We start from the raw sequence: 21,131 nt of genomic DNA on the forward strand, positions 1-21,131 counted from the left end.
CGAGCGATAGCGCTGACAGTATGTACGCGCAGACCCCGGGAGGCTCCCGTTCGACCCGCCGCCAGGAAGAGGAGCCGCAGCCGGGAGCAATGGGGCTCTCACGCCCAGCCGCGGCCCGGGGCCGGCGCTGTCCCGGCGGGGAGGAGCTCCCGGGCCGGCCGCGCTCCCGCCGGCCCCTCCTCAGGTGCGGCCCCGCCCGGCCGGGCCGGAAGCGCCGGGCTGCGCGGGGCCATGGCGGGCGCGGGGCCGCGGCTGCCGCTGCCGCTGCTGCTGCCGCTGCTGCTCCTCCGGCCGCCCGCCGCCGCGGCCCTGCGGCTGCTGCTGGACGCCTCGCCGCCCTTCACCTGCTCGCAGCCGGTAAGCGGGGCCGGGAGAGGCGGGGGGCCGGCTGCGCGGTGGGGAGCTCCCCGCCGCGGGGAGCGGGCCGCGGAGGTTCCGCTGTCCCCGCGGAGCGTTCCGGGGCTGGCTGCCGGGAGCCGATGTCACGGCACCTCCGAGCGGCCCGGGCTGAGCCGGGCTGGAAGCGCCGTCCCGGAGCAGGATGTGAGTCTTTGCTAAGAGCTGACGTTGCCCAATGTCCGAAAAGTTTTAACCGGTTCCTTGCAGCCGAGGGGTTTTTAGGAGAGCGCGGGGGGTTAAGCATTACATGGACCTGAGGGATGTTTTTTTTTGAACAGGCGGGTTTTGGTTGCCTTTTCTCCCTGCGAAACCGGCCAGACAGGAGCTGCCAATGCAGCGTGTGTAGAAAGTGAACCGAGCGACCTGAGCGAACTTGGAGTATGAACTCCCAGCTGCTCACTCTCTCTGGTGGTTTTGCTTCGGATTTGCTTTGTTGGTCGCTTTTTTGTTTTGGGGTAGGGTTTTTTTTTGTTTCAGCTACATGTAAAGAGTGTGTAGAAGGAAGAAGAGATCTGCTTTTGTTTTTAAGTTCTGTTAACGATAGCAGGGAGACAGGAAAATGGGCAGCTGTTTTCTAGGCTGGACAGCTTTATGTGCCCTGGTGTGCACTTTCAGCAGTCTGAAAAAGGCAGATAGTCAGGTACAGCTATAGACAAATGTAAAACAAAATGTGTCCTTTTGGATGAAAGCGTCTATAATCTTTTCCTGTACACACTTCCTACCTTTTGTCTAGTCTGACACTTCTCCTGATGTTTATGTTCTTATCCCTGTTCTACCAGACCTCTGCTCTGCTGCCTTCTCTCTTATTTAAAGAGACCCTAAGAAAACAGACCAGTTCTACAATTTTACTTTAGCCTGGACATTGTAGAGTTACAAAATGTAAACTTCGGCGAAGGGAAAATTACAATATTGCTTAGGCATCTCATGTAACCATATCCCAAACCTTGTTAGTCACAGAGATTGACAGGAATATATTAAAGAGTCTCTGCAGTTCCTTGGGTGGTTAGGCTCTGACTGACTTTGTCTTGCTGTCTGTCCCTCTGGTTTTTTTGGGAAATGTGACTGCAGTAGCTGGGTGAGGGTTCACCAGAACATCACCAGCTTTTTCAGAGGAGCTGTGTTGCCTCATGCTCTGGTGTGCACACAGAGCAGTGAATGTGCAGGGCTGCTACGTGTGCCCCGTTCATCAAAAAGCCAATTTCCAAAGTGCAGATAGGCTTGAGAAACAGGAGTCAGTCAGCCCAGGAGCAGCCTCTCCACGCAGCTGTGAAGCTGCTGACTGATGTAGGAAGAAGCCCCATCAACTGAAGCTGTGACAGTTGAAAACAGTTCCCCCTTCCCTCTCTGTGAGCTGTGCTGTTTTCAGAGGGTGATTCAGTAACCTTCCCAACAGTGTGCCTGCGGTTGTGGTTCAAAAGCAGAGCTGCAGGATGGGTGAGCCCCACTTCCTTTGTCTAACCCACCCTGCTCAGGCGGCTGCTGGGCTTTGGAGCAGGTCAGGCTGAGCCATGGCGGCTTCCTCAGCAAAACCCTCATGTGGCAGAGGCTGTTTGGGAGGGAAACGGTCATATGTGGTATCAACAGACACCTGAAAGGAAAGCTAAATGCTTGTTATCAGCTCGTCTTATTAAAATGCCAAATAGTGCATTTAATGGTCCTTATTGCCACCACGCCATCAAGCTGTAAGGGCTGAGTAGCACAGCTGCAAGTCCAGTTCTTACCAGTAATAATTGCTTGAATGTGTCACCTGCTGGGGCTTTTTCCCTGTGTGCAGGGGAAAAACATCCCACAGCTTAAATACCCACCTGTTTTTTCACCATCAGGTGTTAAATCACTGTGTTCAGTTGTTGTGCTGTAACTGTTTTGTGGCATGTCTGGGTGTCCTGGAGGAATGCCGTGTTTATAACTCTGCTGTCTTTGAAGGGCTGGGTAGCTGTACATAATTTGGTGTCTGAAATTTATCTTTCACTGGAAGTCTCTGGAGAAGAATTGGTGTAACATCTCTCATGAAGACGAGCCGTGGTGGTGCATGTGAGGATGACTTTCCCCTGGTCTGCTTTGCAAATGGGTTCATTTTGCCTTTGCATTGACTGGCTTCTGTCATTCCCCTCTGTGGCATCTTTCTGCTGTGTAGGATGTTAACATAACCCATGAGCACACTCAGTGCTGTTAAAATATTTCTGGACTCCTTGGCATGAAAAGAATTCATGATCAAAACTGTGGAACTTTGGCATAAAAAGGGTTTCTGATCAAAACTATGAAAATATGATAAGGACAACATTAGAACTGATTGGGAAGAAATTTTAACTTCTGAGTTTGCATTTGATTTTGCTGAGAATTGATAGGAAGGCAAGACAAAAAGTTAGAAACCATAGAGAAAAATGCTTTAAAAAAATTAAAACAATTTTGTAAAAGGGGCTGGTTTCCTACAAGCCTTAAACACATCATCCTTTGGCATTTTGTCCTGTCGTGTGTTCATGTCTTAATCTCTGCTTCTTTCTACTAAGGAGTTGGGAAAGGAAAACTGCAGTTAAATTCAAATCATGCAAGCCTCAAAGATACGTAGAATGGTTCAAAGGTGAAAGGCAGATTTTGGAAAGCTGGAGCCCTTCCCGTTCAGCAGCCACTCTTTAAAGGAAAGCTGGATACTTGCCTGGCTCACAGTGGTTTCTATCTAGTTACCACAGCATCCTGCTGGGAAATCTTTGCCTCCCATTACCATAATTGAATTGTTATGGGATGGTGCTGTTAATCAGTTTCCCAGGTTTATTTCATTCAGACTCATACGATTCTCCACGGTATATGGTCTGTTCTTTTTTATGTCAAAAGCAAAACAAAAATAATTTTAAAATAGCGAAAGAAACAGTTGCTTGGTTTTTGTTTTTGTTTTTTTGTTTTTTGTTTTGTTTTTTTTTTGTTTTGTTTTGTTTTTTTTTGGTTTTTTTTTTTTTTTTTTTGTGAAAATACGGCGAGTAAACATGAAGAGTTGACTGTGCCTGTCCTGCTGAGAATGGTTTCAGCATCACCTCGCAGTCATCTGCCTCTCATATTTATGCTCCCCATGTCTGTGGCTTTGTTTTTCAGGCCTGGTTCAAGCCCAGTTGGCAAGTAAGCCCCACACAGCCACTCACTCACTCCCTCCGGCACCATTGTAATGGAGGAGAGAATCAGAAAGGTGAAAGTGAGAACAATTGTGGGTTGAGATAAAGGCCGTTTAATAAGTAAAGCAAAAGCCATGCATACAAGCGAAGGCCTTGTTTTTCACCCCTTCCCGTGGGCAGGCAGGTGTTCAGCTGCCTCCAGGACAGGAGGGGCCCATCATGTATAACAATGACTCGTGAACACGAGCACCATCACTCTGAACAGCCCCCTCTTCATCTTTCCTCCCCCGGCTTTATGTGCTGAGGTTGATGCCTTGCAGCATCCCCGTGGGTAGCTGTGGTCAGCAATCCCAGCTGTGTCACTCCTGATTCCTGCACCCCCAACCTTCTGGCTGGCAGGGGTGTGTGCAAGCCCTGCTCAGCAAGAACAGAAACATCTCTCTGATACCAGCACTGTTCCCAGCCCAAATCCAAACCACCCCATACCAGCTACTGGGAAGGAAACTAACTCTATTGCAGCCAAAACCAGCACACTCAAGTAAGGAAACTAGGTTAAATACTTCTGCTGTCCAGAGCTTTGTTAATGTACTTTGGATGAGCCAGTGCTCATCAAGTAGGGTTTTGTGTTGGTTCCCTTTACAAGAGAAAACCATCAAGTATTCCCTCGGGTGCTGAGGAGGTAGCCAGTGCAAATCTGACAGTGGTTGACTTTGCTGCAAACCCGACTGGTCTTTTGCTCTAATTGCTTCCTCGCTTTTGAATGTCGTTGTCTGGAGTTACACTTTTTGATATAAAAGTGTGCCCCCAGCTGCTGCCCAGACCTGTTCACCTGGGTACTCTACAAAAAGGAGATGGAGGTTTTCATGGTAAATCCTTTCTAGGTCTTGCCTTTCCCAGAGCTTCTGATACCTCTGTCTGCAGTGTGGCTTTATCTTTGCTTCCTTATGCCAGTAGTGAGGAATTCCTGTGTGGATGAGTTGTTCTGAGAAGCATTTTCAGCTCTTGGATCATCCTTCTAGTGCTTTGGGGACTGGGAAGGGAGCATACCAAGGAGTTAAATGGTGCCTTGTGGTGGGAGAATTCTTCTCCTCTTCTTGTGGCAGACCTGCTAATGCTCAGCTAACTGATGGCAGCTTAATACCCTTCAGTATAGTCACAGAAAAAAAGTGGCACAGCAGGTAAACAGGTTAGTGCAGGGTAGGAAAAACATGTGTAGGTAGTCCCTCTCAAACCCTGAGGGGGGTTGAGGAATGGTGATACACCAAATAAAATACTGTTTGTTTTTTTCCCCATAGAAACCCAGTGTTGAAAAGGTAAGAAAGGCTTTTTTTAATTACCAAGCGTCGGTTCTTAATCCTCATCAACGGATGGATGGCTCCTCATTGAGCTCTGGAGTTTTTATTGAATGTCAGAAAGGGCACAGCAGCCTCATCAAAGCTGGGAACATCCTTGTGAACACTTCACCTGGGATAATAGACCTGGAGGAAGAGAGGATCCATTTGTAGGCTGTGCTGGATCAATATTCACACTGATCATTAAACAAAAAAGGGGAAGTGCAGCATTTCCTCACTTCACCGTGTGACGCCGTGTTCTGTGACACTAAACAGCAGCACTCAAATGAAACCAGATGTTGCTGCTCTTCAGGCCAATAATGCCTTATATTTTTTATAAGGGCTTTGCTGTGATGCCATGTGGAATAATTACTGATAACTGCAAGAGAAGGAGGACAAAATGAATATTAAGTGATAGGCTTTAACAGAAATCATTACGTTAGAAAAAATCCCTATGGTTAGTAGCCAGTTATTTTTGTTTCCTCTTGAGGGTTCATCCCAGAGCAGCCGTTCTTTGCCTCAGGGGAAAGCACCAGAGCAGTTGCTGTAAGGAAAATTAACTCCATCTCAAATAAAACCACTGCACCTTTTTACATCAGGGGCTTTGTCAGGCCACATAATTTACTGTAAAAAGTCTGATTAAGGGTCTGAAGAGTTAGGACTATTTTTTTTTCACAGCTTAATCTGTTCATCTATACTGGTAGTCACAATTTTAATTTTTCTCTTTTTCAGTGTTTTTAGTTAGCCAGTTTGGGTTTGGTGTCATAAGCATTTGCTTCTTTGCTTTCTACTTTGTTTTTTTTCCATCAATGAAGGATTTGTTTTTCAATATACCTTTATCTTGGGTGCATTTGTGGTACAGTAATTGGAGTGTGGATGTGTTTCTTGTGAAGGGTGCCCGAAGGCTGGATTTATACGTGTGTGTATTGTTGTGACTTGTGTAGCAAAAGCCTGGAAGAGATTTTCAGGTTGGTTTCTTATATATGTAAGCACAAGGAGCTTAACGCCAGATCTTGCTGCTTTCACCCCAGGTTTGCAGGAATACAGATACACAAGCTGAAATGTGAGCATTAGTCTCTGAAGTATTATTTCATTACCAAAAAGGCACAGCTGGCTTGTTCAAGCACCCTTCCCTAAAAATGTAAATATTCCCTAGGACACTGAGCTCCAAATGCACTTGGAGTTAACCTCAGGAAGTTGTAGAGAGTTTAAAAACCCAACTGCCTTCCCTGCTCCACTGAAATGGAATATGATGGCAATGGTGTGACAATAATATCCAGCTTTATTTGTCTTGGCATAGGAAATGAGTGAGAGCAAACCTAGCTCTGCTCTTCATTTACCATGTCAGTGACAACTCCAGCCTTCCTTCTCACTGGGATTTTGGATCACACTGACCAAGCAAGCTGACATGCTTCTCCCTGGTGACCATGGGGTCTTGCAGTATCCACAAAACATAACTGGGAGAAGCCAGGCAGAGCCCACGTGATTTCTGGTTGCTTCTTTGTGATCAGGGCATCTTTATTCTTAATAAGAAAGTGTCTGATTCTGATGAATTTTCTTTCCTCATTTAACACAGTAGTGTTTGGTCATAGGTTGGACTGGATGATCTCAGAGATGTCACATAAATTGTGGCCAGGTTTCATGCCCTGTGTCTTTGGTTTTTTGATTAATAGCTCAGTCCAGTGTTTCCATCGTGGTTAATTCTTCCAGTTTGAGTGTGTCACTGAAGTACTTTCTCCTGCCCCTCTCCTAACATGAGCAGAAGCAAGTTGCTGTCAATTTTATTCTGAGAGTAATATTCTTTTTTCTTTTTCCCACAGGATTTAAACTGTCTTGTAAGAAACAGTAAGTATTTTTTGTTGCAGTTTTTTCATCAGATCATGCCTTTTTTTTTTCTTTTCTTTTCTTTTTTTAACTGGGTTCATACAGCATGTTTTTCCTACTAGAATAGGAGAGTTGTAAAGGGAAATGCTGCTATCGTGCCTTGCTTTGGGAGTTTCCAGTATAAGCTCCAGCTAGAAGAGGAATGGAAACTTATGTCATTTTTGGGATAGAGTTTGGGGGTAGGCAGTGGCATGGGTAGAACCCAACCCAGCTTGTTTAGTTTCTGTTTAAAGCTGGGATCATCAGTTTTTAAAGAAAAGGGAATTGAAAGACACGTTTGCCAGTAAATGTTCATTACAAGCCATTATGATAGTACTTGATGAAAGTTGTTGTATGATGTATGAACTAGAATTTAAAAAGGGGCATAGAGGGGTGCAGTTGAGAGCAATTAATATAAATTATTGGGTGGAAGGGGTGAAGTCTTAGCAGTGGCATGCATCTGAAAGACCTTAATCTGATTATGGGTAATGTTTCTTAAAAATGTTCTTAAAAAAAAGGAAAATGTACTGAAATTGTCCATTTGGTACCTGGAGGCAGCACTGCAGAACTCCTTGGCTTTTCCTTGCAGTCCTTATTCTAAGCAAGCTCATTCCTGCCTCAGTGCCCAACCCTGTGTCACACTGGCACAAGTCATTTTGTACCCAGTAGTACTTTTTGCAGTATTTTTATTTTTCTTGCCAGATCATGGAGAGGACTATGCTGAAAATAACTAGATTTAAAACTTTGTTGGCAGGAGAGGGCTTGGGTGGGATGAGGTTGGATGATATTTCCCACTGGCACACAGCCACTGGAATACAGCTTGACAACACAGCTAAGCCAAACTGCAGCACCACCATTAAAATGCTGCCTAAGTTAAATATTTGGTTTAAATTCTGCCTTATGGCTCTTATTATGTTTTTCTGCTCTAGGGGAAATTTATTTTCTTTTTAGTGTTTCGTACACTCTTTGCTGAAAGGTAGTTTATTCTTGTCAGGCTTTTAATAGTAATTTTTTGTAAAATGAGCATTTGAGGATTGTCTAATTACTCCTAAGCCTGTAGCCATGCTGTTTGACTGAAGGGATAGTGCCCGCTTTCCTCTGTTTCCATCACTTATCCAGCAAAATAGACCCAAAGTGGACTTTAGGAGGGGGCTGACTGTGCTATTTTTAACATGCTCCGAGAAGTCAAACATGTTACAAAAGCCTAAGATTATGTGTGTCTAATGCCTGTCATACCTGATTTCACTTTCTGGTGACTTTACAGGACTAGTTTTCTCTAACACTGTGTTGACAAATATAGTTTATTTTTCTGCCCAGGGAGCTCATTCATTTAGGCAAGGCATAACAGGCAGTTGTTGGAAGCTGAATTCAGATGTATATTCAAATTTGAGGAAAAGCAGTTTGTAGACCCAAGGTGATGAACTATTGGAACAATTTCCCTGGGTATCTGACAGATTTCTTACCATTGAAAGGCTGGAAATTAGCACTAATTTTGGTCTGTTTCAGCAGAAGGTTGAAGGAGATACTGAGTAAACTTACTTGACCTGTTTAGCCTGACTACATTGATTGTGAAAGTACTAACAGATTTTTAAGGAAAAGAGGAAGTAGAAGTTACTAGAATAAGTTCAGATTATTACAGGCAATTTACAGAATCCTTCCATACTTAAAACTGCCTTTCTGAGCTGGAAGCAGTCACCCAGTTTTCCCCTCGGAGTAAGCCTGACCCAAAGAGCAGATGATAATTGCAGTTTAGTAGGGTTTCCTCAGCCCCACTCTAAATGTGAGTCTCATTTGCTGGACAGGCACTTGCATGGAATCGAGCTGGCTGAAGGGTTCTGCCTGGACTCCTTCTGCTCCAAGCAGTCTCCACGTTTCTTCAGATGTTTTCCGTCAGGAGGATGGAAAACTCTTCCCCGTGCTTCAGATAGAGTGGAAAGTGGCCACGGATGGTAAGTGGTGCTTGTTAACTTGGAGCATGGAGCAGAGGAAATAGATGTGATCTAGTAAAGATAGAGAGGAGAATCATGGCTTCAAGTCATGAAAGCAGATTTTTGAAATTTGAGAGGTTGGCTGCTTAATTTTGGCGGGTGTAATCTTGTCTTTGACAAAGCAATAATTGTCTTATTGTTGGAGCCTAAACGTCTACCAGTAATCACATTTTCTCACTCTCCAAATATCTCTGGTTGTTTGTCCGTAAATGATGCTTCCCTTGCATACTCTAGTCCAAAGTTTTGCACTGCTTTAAGACAGAACTAAACACATTCATTCCTTCCTTCTGCAGGGGCTGTGTCTGAGGGCTGTAGAGTTCTGATCTCTAGCTGTGGTAGTGTAGAAGCAGGTGTCCCTCAGCTAACCCGTCATTCCACTCAGCTGTGCTTGTCAGCTCTCTCACTGGGACTTGTGTACCAAAACAAAGGTGTGTTTGTTTTGGCACCCAGACTGCATGAGGCAGCTTTGAGAGGCAGAACTAAACACGATCCCACATCTGTGGGACTGCCAGGCAGTGTGGAGAGTGCAGCCACCTTCTCCTTTGCTCCTTCCTTTGCACAGATGTAACTTTGCCACGCAGGACAGCCCTTAGGCTGAGAGTGCTTTTGGTCAGCTCTGCGTTTCCTCACTTTTCCATGGCCAGTTTATTTATGTTGGGATCCTCAGCACCTGAAAGGATTTAAGCTGTGGCAAGGCTGGGCACATGGTGCTCTGTGTGGGGGCTGCAGAGGAGAGGAAAAGGTGACCACATCCCTGTGTCCCTGTAGCCAGCATCCGCTGTCTGGAGGGGGCAGAGCTCGCCGTGATGCAGGTGAACAGCAATCAGCAGATCTGTGCCCAGTTTGACTTCCAGAACAATTTGCCTCTTCAGGTCCGTCCCGATGGAGGCCGGGTGAGTGCAAAGGGCTCCAAATCACGTTTTCTAGTCCAGTTGTTTCTCTTTTTGCTGTTCTATGGCAAGGTTACTGAATAAAAAGTACAGGCTGCTTAGAGTCTGTACTGGATTTGAGATCTGCTTGTCATTTCCCGTTTCTTTTTCACTCCTCCCATCCTTCAAGCTTTAATAATAGCTGCTATTAGTACCTAGCATGTCATCACTCTTGACCTCCATTAAGGAGGTTGCTTAAAGCAAATAATTGTAGAAGTTCTTGCATTTGCTTGAAAGCACAACATTTTATAGCTTTTTAACTCAACTCTTCCTGTTGCTTCCACTTCTTTCTTGTACTGTCTTGTTGTGGAGGAAAGCACCAACCTTGGGAGTGGTCCTTCAGCTTACACCCCTTCCAGGAAACTCATCAGAAAAGTGCTGAGCATCCAGAACAGTAAGGAATATTAACAATAAGGAGTTCATTCCTTAACCATGCAGAATTTGGCCATAGTTAGCTTACCACTTACCAAATACCAGTGGCCTAGGAGCCAGTGCCTCTCCCAGAATTTGCACAGCATTGCTGATCCAGAGGACAGTATAGATTTAAGAATATATGTATGGAATGCTGAGTACAGAACTATACATGTATAAATGCAATTCTAAATGCTTAGCACTTGCACAGTGCTACAAAATTCATACTAGACTGAAATTTCATCTTGAAACTGCATATTTTGTTCTAGTCTCCTTTCAGTTCAGAATGTAGTTGGGTGGAAATTCCACACAGTGGTTTGGCAGAAAACTGTTGTATCAGCTCAGATCCAAAGAAAAAACTAATTCTAAACAGAAGAATTGAGACAGACAAAGAGACAGGTATATTTAACACACTTGAGTTCCAATTTTTCATAGTCAGGCTTCAGTAAAAGTGTTATGTGGGATGAGGGAACACAGTGGATCAGGGCCAAGTCAGCTGTGAATTTCAATGCCTTAAAGAACAACATTGTCCTTTGGAGTCCTTGTAAATGTTTTCAGTGGAATTTCACTTTTCATGTTTTGTTTTCAGTGGAATTTCACTTTTGACCGTTTTGAAGTAGAACCTGGGCAGACTTACCAAGTGACTGTGTACCACCTGCCCAAACTGAGTGTAAATGGAGACTACAACTGCAAATCCACGTCTCTCACAATGCCTGGTAAGAGGGGATTTTGTTCACTTGGCCTTGACTTTAGGAATGTGCTGCTTTGTGGACCTGACATCACTGCTGCTTTTACTTAATTTAAAATCTTTCAGAATTGCCCCTCTGCTTGTGGCAGCTGGAAGTACAGGCCAAAATTTCCAAATCAGAAGTTTGGCTTCTAGTACTAAATCCTAGACATGTGGAGTTCAATGTCAAAGGCACAGTTAGGCATAATTTACCAAGAAACTTGGTAATGCTGGATGCCTGACCGTTTCTTGTATATGTGAAAATTTTCCTATTGCTAACAGACATTTTTCTGTTTTCCCCAAGGTTGCTGAGCATCTGCATTGCCCTCTGGCTGCACTGACTTACTTCATAAATATTTGGTGCTTAGTACAGCTCTTGAAAACTTGTTCTTAACTTTTTTCTTAACTTGCTTATAGTTGTCAACCTGACTTTGTCATTATAAAATGGCAGAGTGTGGAATGTGTCAGTCAACGTGAGCTGGAAAAGGAGAAGGAGCACTTCATTTTCAGCCCTCTTAGCCTTCCTTCTGCCTGTTCACACTGAGAACTTCCTGGCTTTTATCCTCTACTCTTCAGAAACCTAATGCATGGTGTCAAGCTCAGCAGCTGCAGAGAGCTTTGCTGGTTAGAGCTTACACATGAATTACAGAGACACTGTAAATTCATAAACTTTGTAAAGTTTAAATTGATAACTTTGCAAGTTGGAAATTTGAGATATTCAATGTTTTATCTCGACTGTCTAAGCAGGGAGGTGTTCCTTTTCCTTTGTCCAAACCCCAGAGGAGAGACATAATTTAAGGCTGAGAGTTGTAAATCCCACATTGCTAAATGTTGAATATGTAACTTCAGATTTAACTCTGAAGGAAGTCCCAAAGAGCAGGGCCGATCTGCTAAATAAAGGCAATTAGAAATGTGGATGAGTGTTTTAGGAAAGATTCCAGACTCCTCCTTTTCCAGTGTCAGAATGCCTTTGGAGGAATCTGTTGCTGAGGTGTGATTACAAGGAGTGGGGATGAATATGAAGTTTTAATTCCATTATTGTGACCCTTTCTGCAGCAATGTTACATTATCACTGTACGATTAAGTGTGGTATGTTTTTAGTCTCATTCATTTTCTCTGTTCTGAGAAGAAAGAGAAGAACCAAACACACCATGACATCAATGAAGGGACTGGTTTATATACTGGAAACCAATACTGCTTTACAGAATTTTGCCACTGCTTTGGAACAAAGGTGTCCACTCATTTAGGAGAGCTTGGTTTGGTATCTAGCTTCTGATAAAAAAAGTGGTTTTTTGCTAAATGGAAGTACAATGTTTCTAACTAGCTACTGATGGTTTTTCTTGCAGACTGCAGGGATTCTCTGATGAAAAGAACCATCCCATGTATAAAGACAGGTAAAAAAATTTCAGTCACGTAGATGTGGGTGCTCTGTGGAATATTTGACAGCTGAGAAACCTGGGAATATCTGCCCTACTTCCAGGCAGTCTGTGGGAGCCCAGGATCCACGGTGAAAGTCTAAATGATACAACTCTGCTCGTGAGCTTCAACCCATGGATGGAGCCAGCCCGGTACCACATCCATGTGATCAGTTATCTGAATGAGAAGAGGTGTAAAACCATCACACAGGACTTCCAGGAGGTAATTACCTTCCCAAGTCACATCTTCTCTGGGGATTTAGGCAAACATTTTCAACACTTGCTAAACCAGGACATTTGAACAACAATTTTCAAGGGATTTTTTTTTTTTTTGGCCTTTGGAAAGATGTATTAGGTGGATAAAAGATGAAAAAAGAAGTTTTATAATATATGAAGCAGTCTATAAACACCTGCAAAGTCAAATTTTATATTTGACTACCTGGGCTTTATTACCTTTTTCAAGCCAGTGCCTGGGGAGCTAAGACTAAGTAAATTTACCAAAACTGAGGTGCAAAGTTTCAATAAATCATCGAAGTACTCTATCAAATATGATCACAGAGAGGTGTTAATTAATTTTTTTTATATAAAGAATGAGTGATTTAGTAACAGATGCTTCATTCAAGCTGAGAATCAATTTCTGTGGGTCTTGCAGTCTGTTGCTGAGAAGCTCAAAGTGTCCAGACTGTGTTCCAATATAAAAAAATGTTTCCCTTCAGGCATCTGAGGGAGGAGAAATACTGAATGTTTGGAACCACTCTCCACCCTTCCTTGGGTGAGGGCAGATACACTGGCATTCAGTTTGTTTAATCTTTCTATTCCTTAACACTTAAAACCCTTAGTGCTGCATGCACTGGGATGTTTAAGCTATTACTGACACAGATGGGACAGCTGTGTGAGTATTTCCCTGGTGGAGGGGAATGTACCTCATTTTGGAGTTCCTATCTGCTAATCACTGTGAAGAATTAGGTTATCATGATACTGATTGTGTACAGCAGGTAGCAAGGGCAACTTGCTTGTGTGTTCCAGTGTCAGAGGCAGTGTTGACAGCTGCTTTTAATTAAACAAGGAGACTTGTTAATGTTCATACATTACAAAGCTGAAGACATCTACATTGTTAAGAAACTGTAAGTTTATCTCTTTCGAAATTGTGCAACGTGCGTTTCTAATTATTTCCTGTTGCAATCTTATTTTCACATCTATCACAAGGACACCTGCAGAGATGGTCTTTACCCATTTTGTTCTCTGTGGGCTTCTTGTCCAAAGGGAAAAAAATAGTAGCTTCTGCCTTCTTTGGACAGCTAAACATGGACTCCATGTTTAGCTGTCAGCTTTTTCTTTTTAGCTGCTTTCATTCAGTTTTCTTCCTTCCCTTATAACTTGCATCTGGTTTCTGCAGGGTGGACTACAACAGCAAGTGAATGTCACAATCAAAATGGAGAAGAACATAAAAGCTTGCTGCAGATACAAAATAGAGGTGGGATCACACTGTTGTCCCTGTGTCTTTCCTTCACAATCAAGGCAGTGAGCACCTTAGGAATGTCAGAGGGTTTTTTTCTCAGTGTTTTGTTCTGAGATTGGCTAACCTGTAATTAACTGCATCAGGGAAATATTATGGCTGAAAGAATTTTTCTATAGGTGTTTTCTGGAGTCAGTGGCTTTTCCTTAGTACAGGGCTGCCAAGCCAGAGGTTATGGGAGTGAGAATGACAAATGTGCAACCTCTGGAGCTCACAGCCTTTCTCACGTATGGTGTAAGAATTCTTGATCCATCTTATTTTCTGAAGGGAAATGGGAACTCTGTGTCTCTCTGCTAAAATACAAGGAACATTGAGACAGGGAGAAAGTAAGTCAGGGAACAGAATTTCTTTTAAGAATAACTTCTGTTTTCTGGATTCATTTCAACTGCAGATTCAGCCATTCTTTGCGAACTGTGGCACAGACTGTCTGAGACACTCTGCTGACATCTTATGTAAACCACTTCCAAGTGAGAATCGCTTTTCTGTCAATTAGATTCCCATTGTTTTACAGCTCAGAACTGAGGTTTTAACGTAACTCTTGTCTTTTGCAGGTACAGAACCATCAGGTAAGAAGTTCTTCCAGTACCCTGAAACTTCTGCTGCTGCTCTTCTCCTGTTGTGTAGAATGGAAAATGATCCTTCCTGGGATCCCACTAGGCAGGAACTGTCCTTGTTGAAAATTATACATTATTTGAAAATAGTGAAGTGGACAGCCCATAGATGGTGGTGTTAGGAACTGTACCGACCATTTTGGGAAGCCACCAAAGCTCCCACTGAAACCTCAGAGGATGTGAAGATCAGCACGTGTCAGCCACTTGTTAACAAAATACCAAACCAAAGGGCAAGGACACCAGACCCTAATGGTGTTCTTGGTCTGGACTGTCACGTGAGGAATGGGGAGTTTAGGTCGTAAGGGTTTAATTGTCCAGGGATTTCTTTGTTCAGCATCCCTCTTTGGAGCCACCAAGCTCAACCAGCCAGGTATCATAATCAGTATGTGCCAATAAATCTCTCTGATGGAGATGAGAGCCTGCTGTCTAAAATTTCTTTAGCAGTCCCCTTGTAACACTGAGTTCAGAATTAATTGTGCTAAGAATGACTTCACCATGATTTAATGAGGCAAGTATTTGTATGCAGTGTGAACCTTAAAGAGCAATTTTTTGAGAGACACTTCACTTGCATAGAATTCTTTGAGAAGCAGTTTTGACAAGAAGAGTCTTAATATAAAATACTTTCTGTCACTTTGCTCAGTGTTAAAAAATTTGCATAATATAAAGCAGCTTTTGGAGAGAATAGCTTGCATATATTCATTTTTATGAATGTCAAGATAACTTGTGCATGATGATTTGATACCTCTTTTTTTTGGCTGCAACACCTGTAAGGATCTTTTGCCCAAGATTGGGGGGAAAAAAAAAAAAAAAAAGGAAAAACACCTGTAAACTGAAATGCATGACCCAAAGTGGTGATATTTTAAATTTTTTTTTAAGCTGGATTACATGAACAAGCAGGACATGGGCAGCATGCCTGTCAAGGCTGGGTAAACATTGCTATTTAGAGGAAGGTTCTTGATCTGTGTTTTCAGTGTGCTGCACATATGGTCCTTTGTGTGGAGCAGGTCTGTGGTGTACAGCAGCACCATGAAAGCAGGAATTGGTTTGGAGAAGTGACTGTGGATTGTAAAGGGCATGCACTGCTCTACTCAGCAAAGCCAGGGTCCTCCTCCCTTGGCCTGTGCTGCTCAAGAACTTTGTGCCCTTTGGTGAAACTCTGTGTAAGCCAGTGTCTGAGGAGTGTTTTTGTTTTGCAGATGATATGATGATATGGCTCTACTGGTGTATCACTGGGATCTCTGTGTTACTGGTGGGGTCAGTCATAACAGCTGTGCTGTGTATGACTAAAAAACGAGCAGGTGAGACTCATACCACCAGCCAGGAAGGAAAAAACCCAATGCTAAAGGGTATTTCTTACTCCTTCTGTACCTGTTCCTATTTGGGTTTTTGTTCTTGCTGTTCTGATGCCTTACTGCTGAGATAATGCCTATGAAAACATCTTCTGTTTTACATTATAGGACTTGCAATGCCCTTATACCATCCACTAGATAAGTAAAGCCTTCCACAGATTATCCTGTCTGATAGTCCATGTTCAGAGCACTTCAGAGCTCATGAGGGGAAAAAGGAATTTTATAGTTCAGCCCCTTGTTTCCTGCAGATTACTGCAGATATCTTTGCTCTTACTTTTCCCCTGCCTTGCATAAGAGTGTTGCAGAACAGAAGCTTCCTGTTTGTCTACACTGTAGAGATCCCCCTGTTCCCCAAAGCCTCTGCAAAATTAATTTCATGCTACTGTGAGATTAGAAAAAGGTTTTCAGTTAAAGTGGAAGGGAAAAGAAAATAGAGGACATAGAGATTGACATCAAGCAAGTTGGAAAATTGGGTACTTAAGGGCTAACTCCTAGTTTTCTGTGCTGCAGCCGGGAGGCTGCTTGTTTTTGTTTTCTTTTTACAAGAGAGGAAGAATTGGTAATCTTTTGGAAAATTTTTTCACATCAAACTCATCTGTAAGATGTAACTAAGGACATTTTAGTCAGCTCTTCAGAGAAGTTTCTTAAGAAAAAGATATTTCTAAAAGCCCCATTCCATGAGGAGAGGTCACAGAACAGTTGGGGATTGTGTACTTGAGCCTGCCAGGATTTGGGGGAGATGGGGAAAGATCATTTTGAATGCTTTCTTTCTCCTCTCAATGAGAAAATATGACAAGAACTGGCTGTAGAAGAGTCTTTATTCATTCAGTATGTTTTTTTATTAGGCTTCTCCCTCCTTACAACTTTATCTCCCTACACCGTTAAAGATTTTTTTTTTTTTAATCTAATCTGTGGAAGGTGGTGTGATTTTAAGCATTTAATCTTACTTCATGTTTTCAGAAATGACAGTGCCTTTCTCTCTTCTAGGGCGCTGGAACCACAACAATTTGCAATCTGGTAAGATGCCATCTCTGTTTTTTATCAAGAACCTGTCCTGCAGGTCTCACACAGTTACCCAGAAGGGACTTTTGTAGGCTCTGACTACTTTATAGAAGCTTCTTGAAACCGAAAGGTAGCCTTAGGATCTTCCTGTTTAGCCTAAAAGAAGCTTTGTGTATGGAATTTGAAATGCTGTATTTGTCAGAAGGGTGGTAATTGCTTTGGAATTTGGGGAGACTTTTGACCCAGCCGAGGCCATACTGGCAGAAGAAGCTTTGCTAATCATCTAGACCATGACAAGAGGAGATTGGTTTGGGGTGGGTGCACTCAGCTCTCCACAGCAGAGAGTACAGCAATATTTGAAGCTGCTGGAGTGTTTTTCTGAGATGAAAGTTGATGAATCATCTGGGCATTGTTATAAATCACAACCTCACTGTGTTTGCACTTTAATATTAAATTTCCACAATGACCTGTTGTCCACATACGTTGCCAAAACAGCATTAAAGCACTAAAACTTAAAGTTTTTGTTAATTCCCTCCTATGCTAATGAGTGCTGACTCACTACTATTACAGTTTGGGGGAATGTGGCTGTAATTAATATTTTCTTGTCCCCCATCAGCTCCGTACACCGAGCTGCCCCTGCCGCCCCTGAGGCCGCGCAAGGTGTGGATTGTGTACTCTGCTGATCACCTGCTCTACGTGGATGTAGTGCTGAAGTTTGCTGAGTTCCTGATGACAGTCTGTGGCACTGCTGTGGCCTTGGATCTGCTGGAGGACCAGCACATCTCAGAGCTGGGGCCCTTACCCTGGCTCACACGGCAGAAGAAGGAAATGGAAGAGCTGTCTTCAAAGATCATTATCTTGTGTTCCCGGGGCACCCAGGCCAAATGGCAGGCCATGCTGGGGAGTGAGCCTGTGTGTCTCAAGCAGGATCAGCAAAAGCCAGTGGGAGACCTGTTCACCCCAGCCTTGAACCTGATCCTGCCAGATTTCAAGAAGCCAGCCTGCTTTGGAATGTACATAGTCTGCTACTTCGAGGGAATAAGCAGTGAGAGAGATATACCTGATCTGTTCAATGTCACATCTAGGTACCAACTGATGGACAAGTTTGAGGATATTTATTTTCGGATTCAGGATCTGGAGAAGTTTGAACCTGGGCGGATCCATCGAATCCAGGAAATCACAGCTGAAAATTACATTGATACCCCCAGTGGGAGGAAGCTAAAAGAGGCCATAGAGAAGTTCAAGAACTGGCAGACTGAGCACCCAGACTGGTTTGAGAGTGAAACCATCTGCTTGGATAGTGATGAGGAGTTGCATTCCCTGAACAGAGAGAGCCAGGTGGATTCACTGCTGAGTGAGCCAGGGGGAATTGTGAAACACCAGCTGCACCTACGTGAGCCTGACCCCGGCTGCTGCTACGTCATCGACCTCCACATGCATGAGGAGGAAGGTGCAGGCTGCAAGCTGCAGCCTCAGCTTAACCCATGTGGGGATCCAAATTCCCAGACTGTGGTGCTTCCTGTGGATATTCCTCGAATTGAGGTGGTGGAGCCAGTCTCTTCCATGGAAGATGGAAAAATACTCAGTCACCATGTGCTGAGCAATGAGGATTGTATGGAAGGAGTTCCTCTTCTGGAGACAAGCTTTCCAATGAGGAATAATGTCATCCTCCTCGATGGCTCTGAAGTTTCAGTGGCTGAGCAGAGTCCTGCAGACTTCTCAGATGACCTGAGTGAGCATCTGAATGGACTCATGTCCCCTCTTTATCAGCAGAGTGTCATTCCCTCAGAGCCGTATCTCTGCCAGGGGGAGGCTGACAAGCAGCAGCAACTGGTCTTTGATGACCCATGCAAAGACCAAAGACAGTCAGTGCAGTCAGACCAGGGCTACATCTCCAGGTGCTCCCCTCTGCCGCCTGAGGACCTTCTGGAGGAGGCAGAGGAGGAAGAGGAGGAGGATCAGGAACAACAGGGGGGCTTCCATGAACTCTCTCCAGAGGTCTTGAACAGTCTAAAGAGCCTCCAGAAGCAGCTGTTTTTCCAGGACATTCAGAGGAGCTCAAGCTGGAGCTATCCAGCAGAGGTGATGGACATTGACCAATCTTTGGAGGACTGTTAGGCTCTGCCTGGGACCTGCCTGTTTGAAATACAGGGATTGAAGGTGGTCCCGTGCAGGGCAGTACTGAGACTGCATTTCCAGCCCCATCCTTGTCCTTGTGTTGTAAATGGCTTAGTGCTGGGATCTTCCTGTGTGCTGCTGGCATGCAGCACTGCCCAGCAGACATGGAATGTTGCTTCTAATCTCTGTTGAGAGAAGCCACAAATACTGGCCAGCCCTGTGAAAGAACAGGCAGTGGTTCTGTTCCTTGGGGAAAGGCATTACACTGAATTCTCACTGATGGATGGCAGAAAAATTACTGCAGCTCATCCACTCGTGCCTTCAAAATGCCCTCCAGCTGTGCTGATTGTATTGCACTGGATAAAAATCACAGGCATGGTTTAGAAAATAGATTTAGATAACATTTGTGTTGCCATTTTAATACACATTCTAAACATTTCCTTGTAAATACTGTATTAAACGTGTGTGCCTTAAATTTCATCTAGATTGGGGCTGTCTCTACCTGGTTAAATGTGCCTGGAGATTTTTTTCCCCCACTCATCATTCATTTGCAGCTGCATTTCCATGGTCATTCAGAAATCAAGTGGAGTAGCTGAGAATAAGTGAGATAAATGTTTAAATTGAGAGTCTCCATCACTCTTCCTGCCTTTTTACTGGGAGGTATCTGCTTGAAAACCAACAACAGCAGGGAGGTTGAAGATGAGACCAAAAAATGGAATTTTTTTTCCAGTTGTAGGAAATGCGGGGCTGAATACAGAATCGGGAATCTGGTGTGTTCTGTGACACACTGCTGCAGTGCTGTTTGCTTTGGGATATCTTAGCACCAGAAAGATGTGAACTGAAGATATAGATAGTGACACACAAGGAAATGAAAGACTATTTTGGAGGAGAAGAAAGTGTAGCCTCAGCAGATGCTGTTTTAGAGTGGAAATTATATCTGAGTGAAGGGAGGCTGAGCAGAAATGACTGCAAGAGGTACTGGTGTGGGTTTAAGCTCCAGCACAGGTAGTTCTGGATAACCACAGGGAAATACTGAGCAGACTAAGCTCATCTTCCAGGAGCAGTGGTGATGAGGCTGGCATTTAACCTCTTTCTTATCAGCCTTTTTCTGCAGCCCACTGGATAATAACCTGTCAGATGTAAATACATCCAGGCCTTTCTCCTTTGTCGTCTTTCCGTCCATCTAAGTTTACTTGTCATAAAATGGTTTGTCTCAGTTTTTCTAAAATCTAATGTCTCAGAAAAGAAGCTGTTCTTTGGACTTGCAATTTGTTTTGTATTGTGTATATTTTATAGTTTTGTGTCTAACCTGTGGGGTTTTATTCCTTAAATTAAAAACCAGGAGTACTTTCTGGATATATTTACTTAAACACTTCTGTGTCCTCAATTCTGCCTAACTCCTTATGTTGACTTATGTTAAGTTCTTAGTATTTGTCATGGAAATCAGGCAAAACTGGGCCAGAACTGACCTGGCTCACAAATGTCAAAATATTCCTGCAAACCAGGAGCTGGACAGAGCTGAGGGCCTGCAGCCATGGGAAGTGCACATCCCTTCAAAACAGGCGGTAGAAGAATTGTTTGTAGTTTCCATGTAGGACTCTTAGGACAGCTTGGTAACAAAGGGACAGTCCCTGCAGAGATCCAGACTGAAGGCTGGGAGCCTTCTTGCTCCAACAGGAATCCAGTCTAACCCACCAGGAGCTCAGCAAGAAGCTCAGCTGTGATCTCAATGCTTCTCCAGTGAGAACCCATTTCCCACATTATGTCAGTAATTGCCATCTTGATGATCCCACTTCTAAAAGTTTCTTTTATCTTACAGCAATTAACATGGAAATCTGATTTTTCTCCCCCATGAGTCTTTTTCAAGTGGTATAAATTCCTATAAATCGGTTAAATAGGAAGCTCAGAAGTGTCATCTGAATTTCCTTGCCTTAGTCATTCCCTTTTCAAGTAACTCCCTTGGTGATACAGCTCTTAGAATTTGCTTTCACATAGAGAAGCTTTGTTTGAGGAGAAAATCCAGACACTATTTTGGCAATCCAGGATGAGGAAAACAAGTAACTTTAACGCATCTGTTGGTCCCCATTCAATACAAAATTGAATAGCCCAGCAAGAATCAAAGGAGGGGAAAAAAAGGAGCAAAATCAATCACAAGTTTCTAATTTTATTTTAACAATCTTGCTTTTTAAAAAATACAAGTTCTGATTAATGCCAGGGGGATGCCAAGTGTCCATCAGCCACAGGCCTTATCTCTCACTTCCATTTCCCCTCCTGGGAGTAGTCATCTCTTTTGTCAGGATAGCAAACAGAGCAATAAAATGCTAAATAGCTGAGTTGTGTAACAGAATCCCAAGGGACCTGTGTCTTAGTA

The 21,131-nt window shown here is 43.6% G+C and overlaps 1 protein-coding gene across 1 annotated transcript; it reads left to right on the forward strand.

Moving 5' to 3' along the window:
* The first annotated feature begins 231 nt into the window (after positions 1-231).
* On the forward strand, positions 232-20,130 carry IL17RA (interleukin 17 receptor A). Its single transcript, XM_066319418.1, has 13 exons — positions 232-357; positions 6,652-6,676; positions 8,497-8,643; positions 9,451-9,575; positions 10,612-10,738; positions 12,096-12,143; positions 12,230-12,387; positions 13,561-13,638; positions 14,072-14,147; positions 14,232-14,246; positions 15,488-15,589; positions 16,628-16,657; positions 17,259-20,130. Exons 1-13 carry the CDS (start codon positions 232-234, stop codon positions 18,758-18,760), a joined length of 2,559 nt encoding a protein of 852 aa, XP_066175515.1. The 3' UTR covers positions 18,761-20,130.
* The last annotated feature ends 1,001 nt before the right edge of the window (positions 20,131-21,131 follow it).

The sequence above is a fragment of the Sylvia atricapilla genome, chromosome 5 (assembly GCF_009819655.1).
Source record: "Sylvia atricapilla isolate bSylAtr1 chromosome 5, bSylAtr1.pri, whole genome shotgun sequence".
Taxonomy (NCBI): Eukaryota; Metazoa; Chordata; class Aves; order Passeriformes; family Sylviidae; genus Sylvia; species Sylvia atricapilla.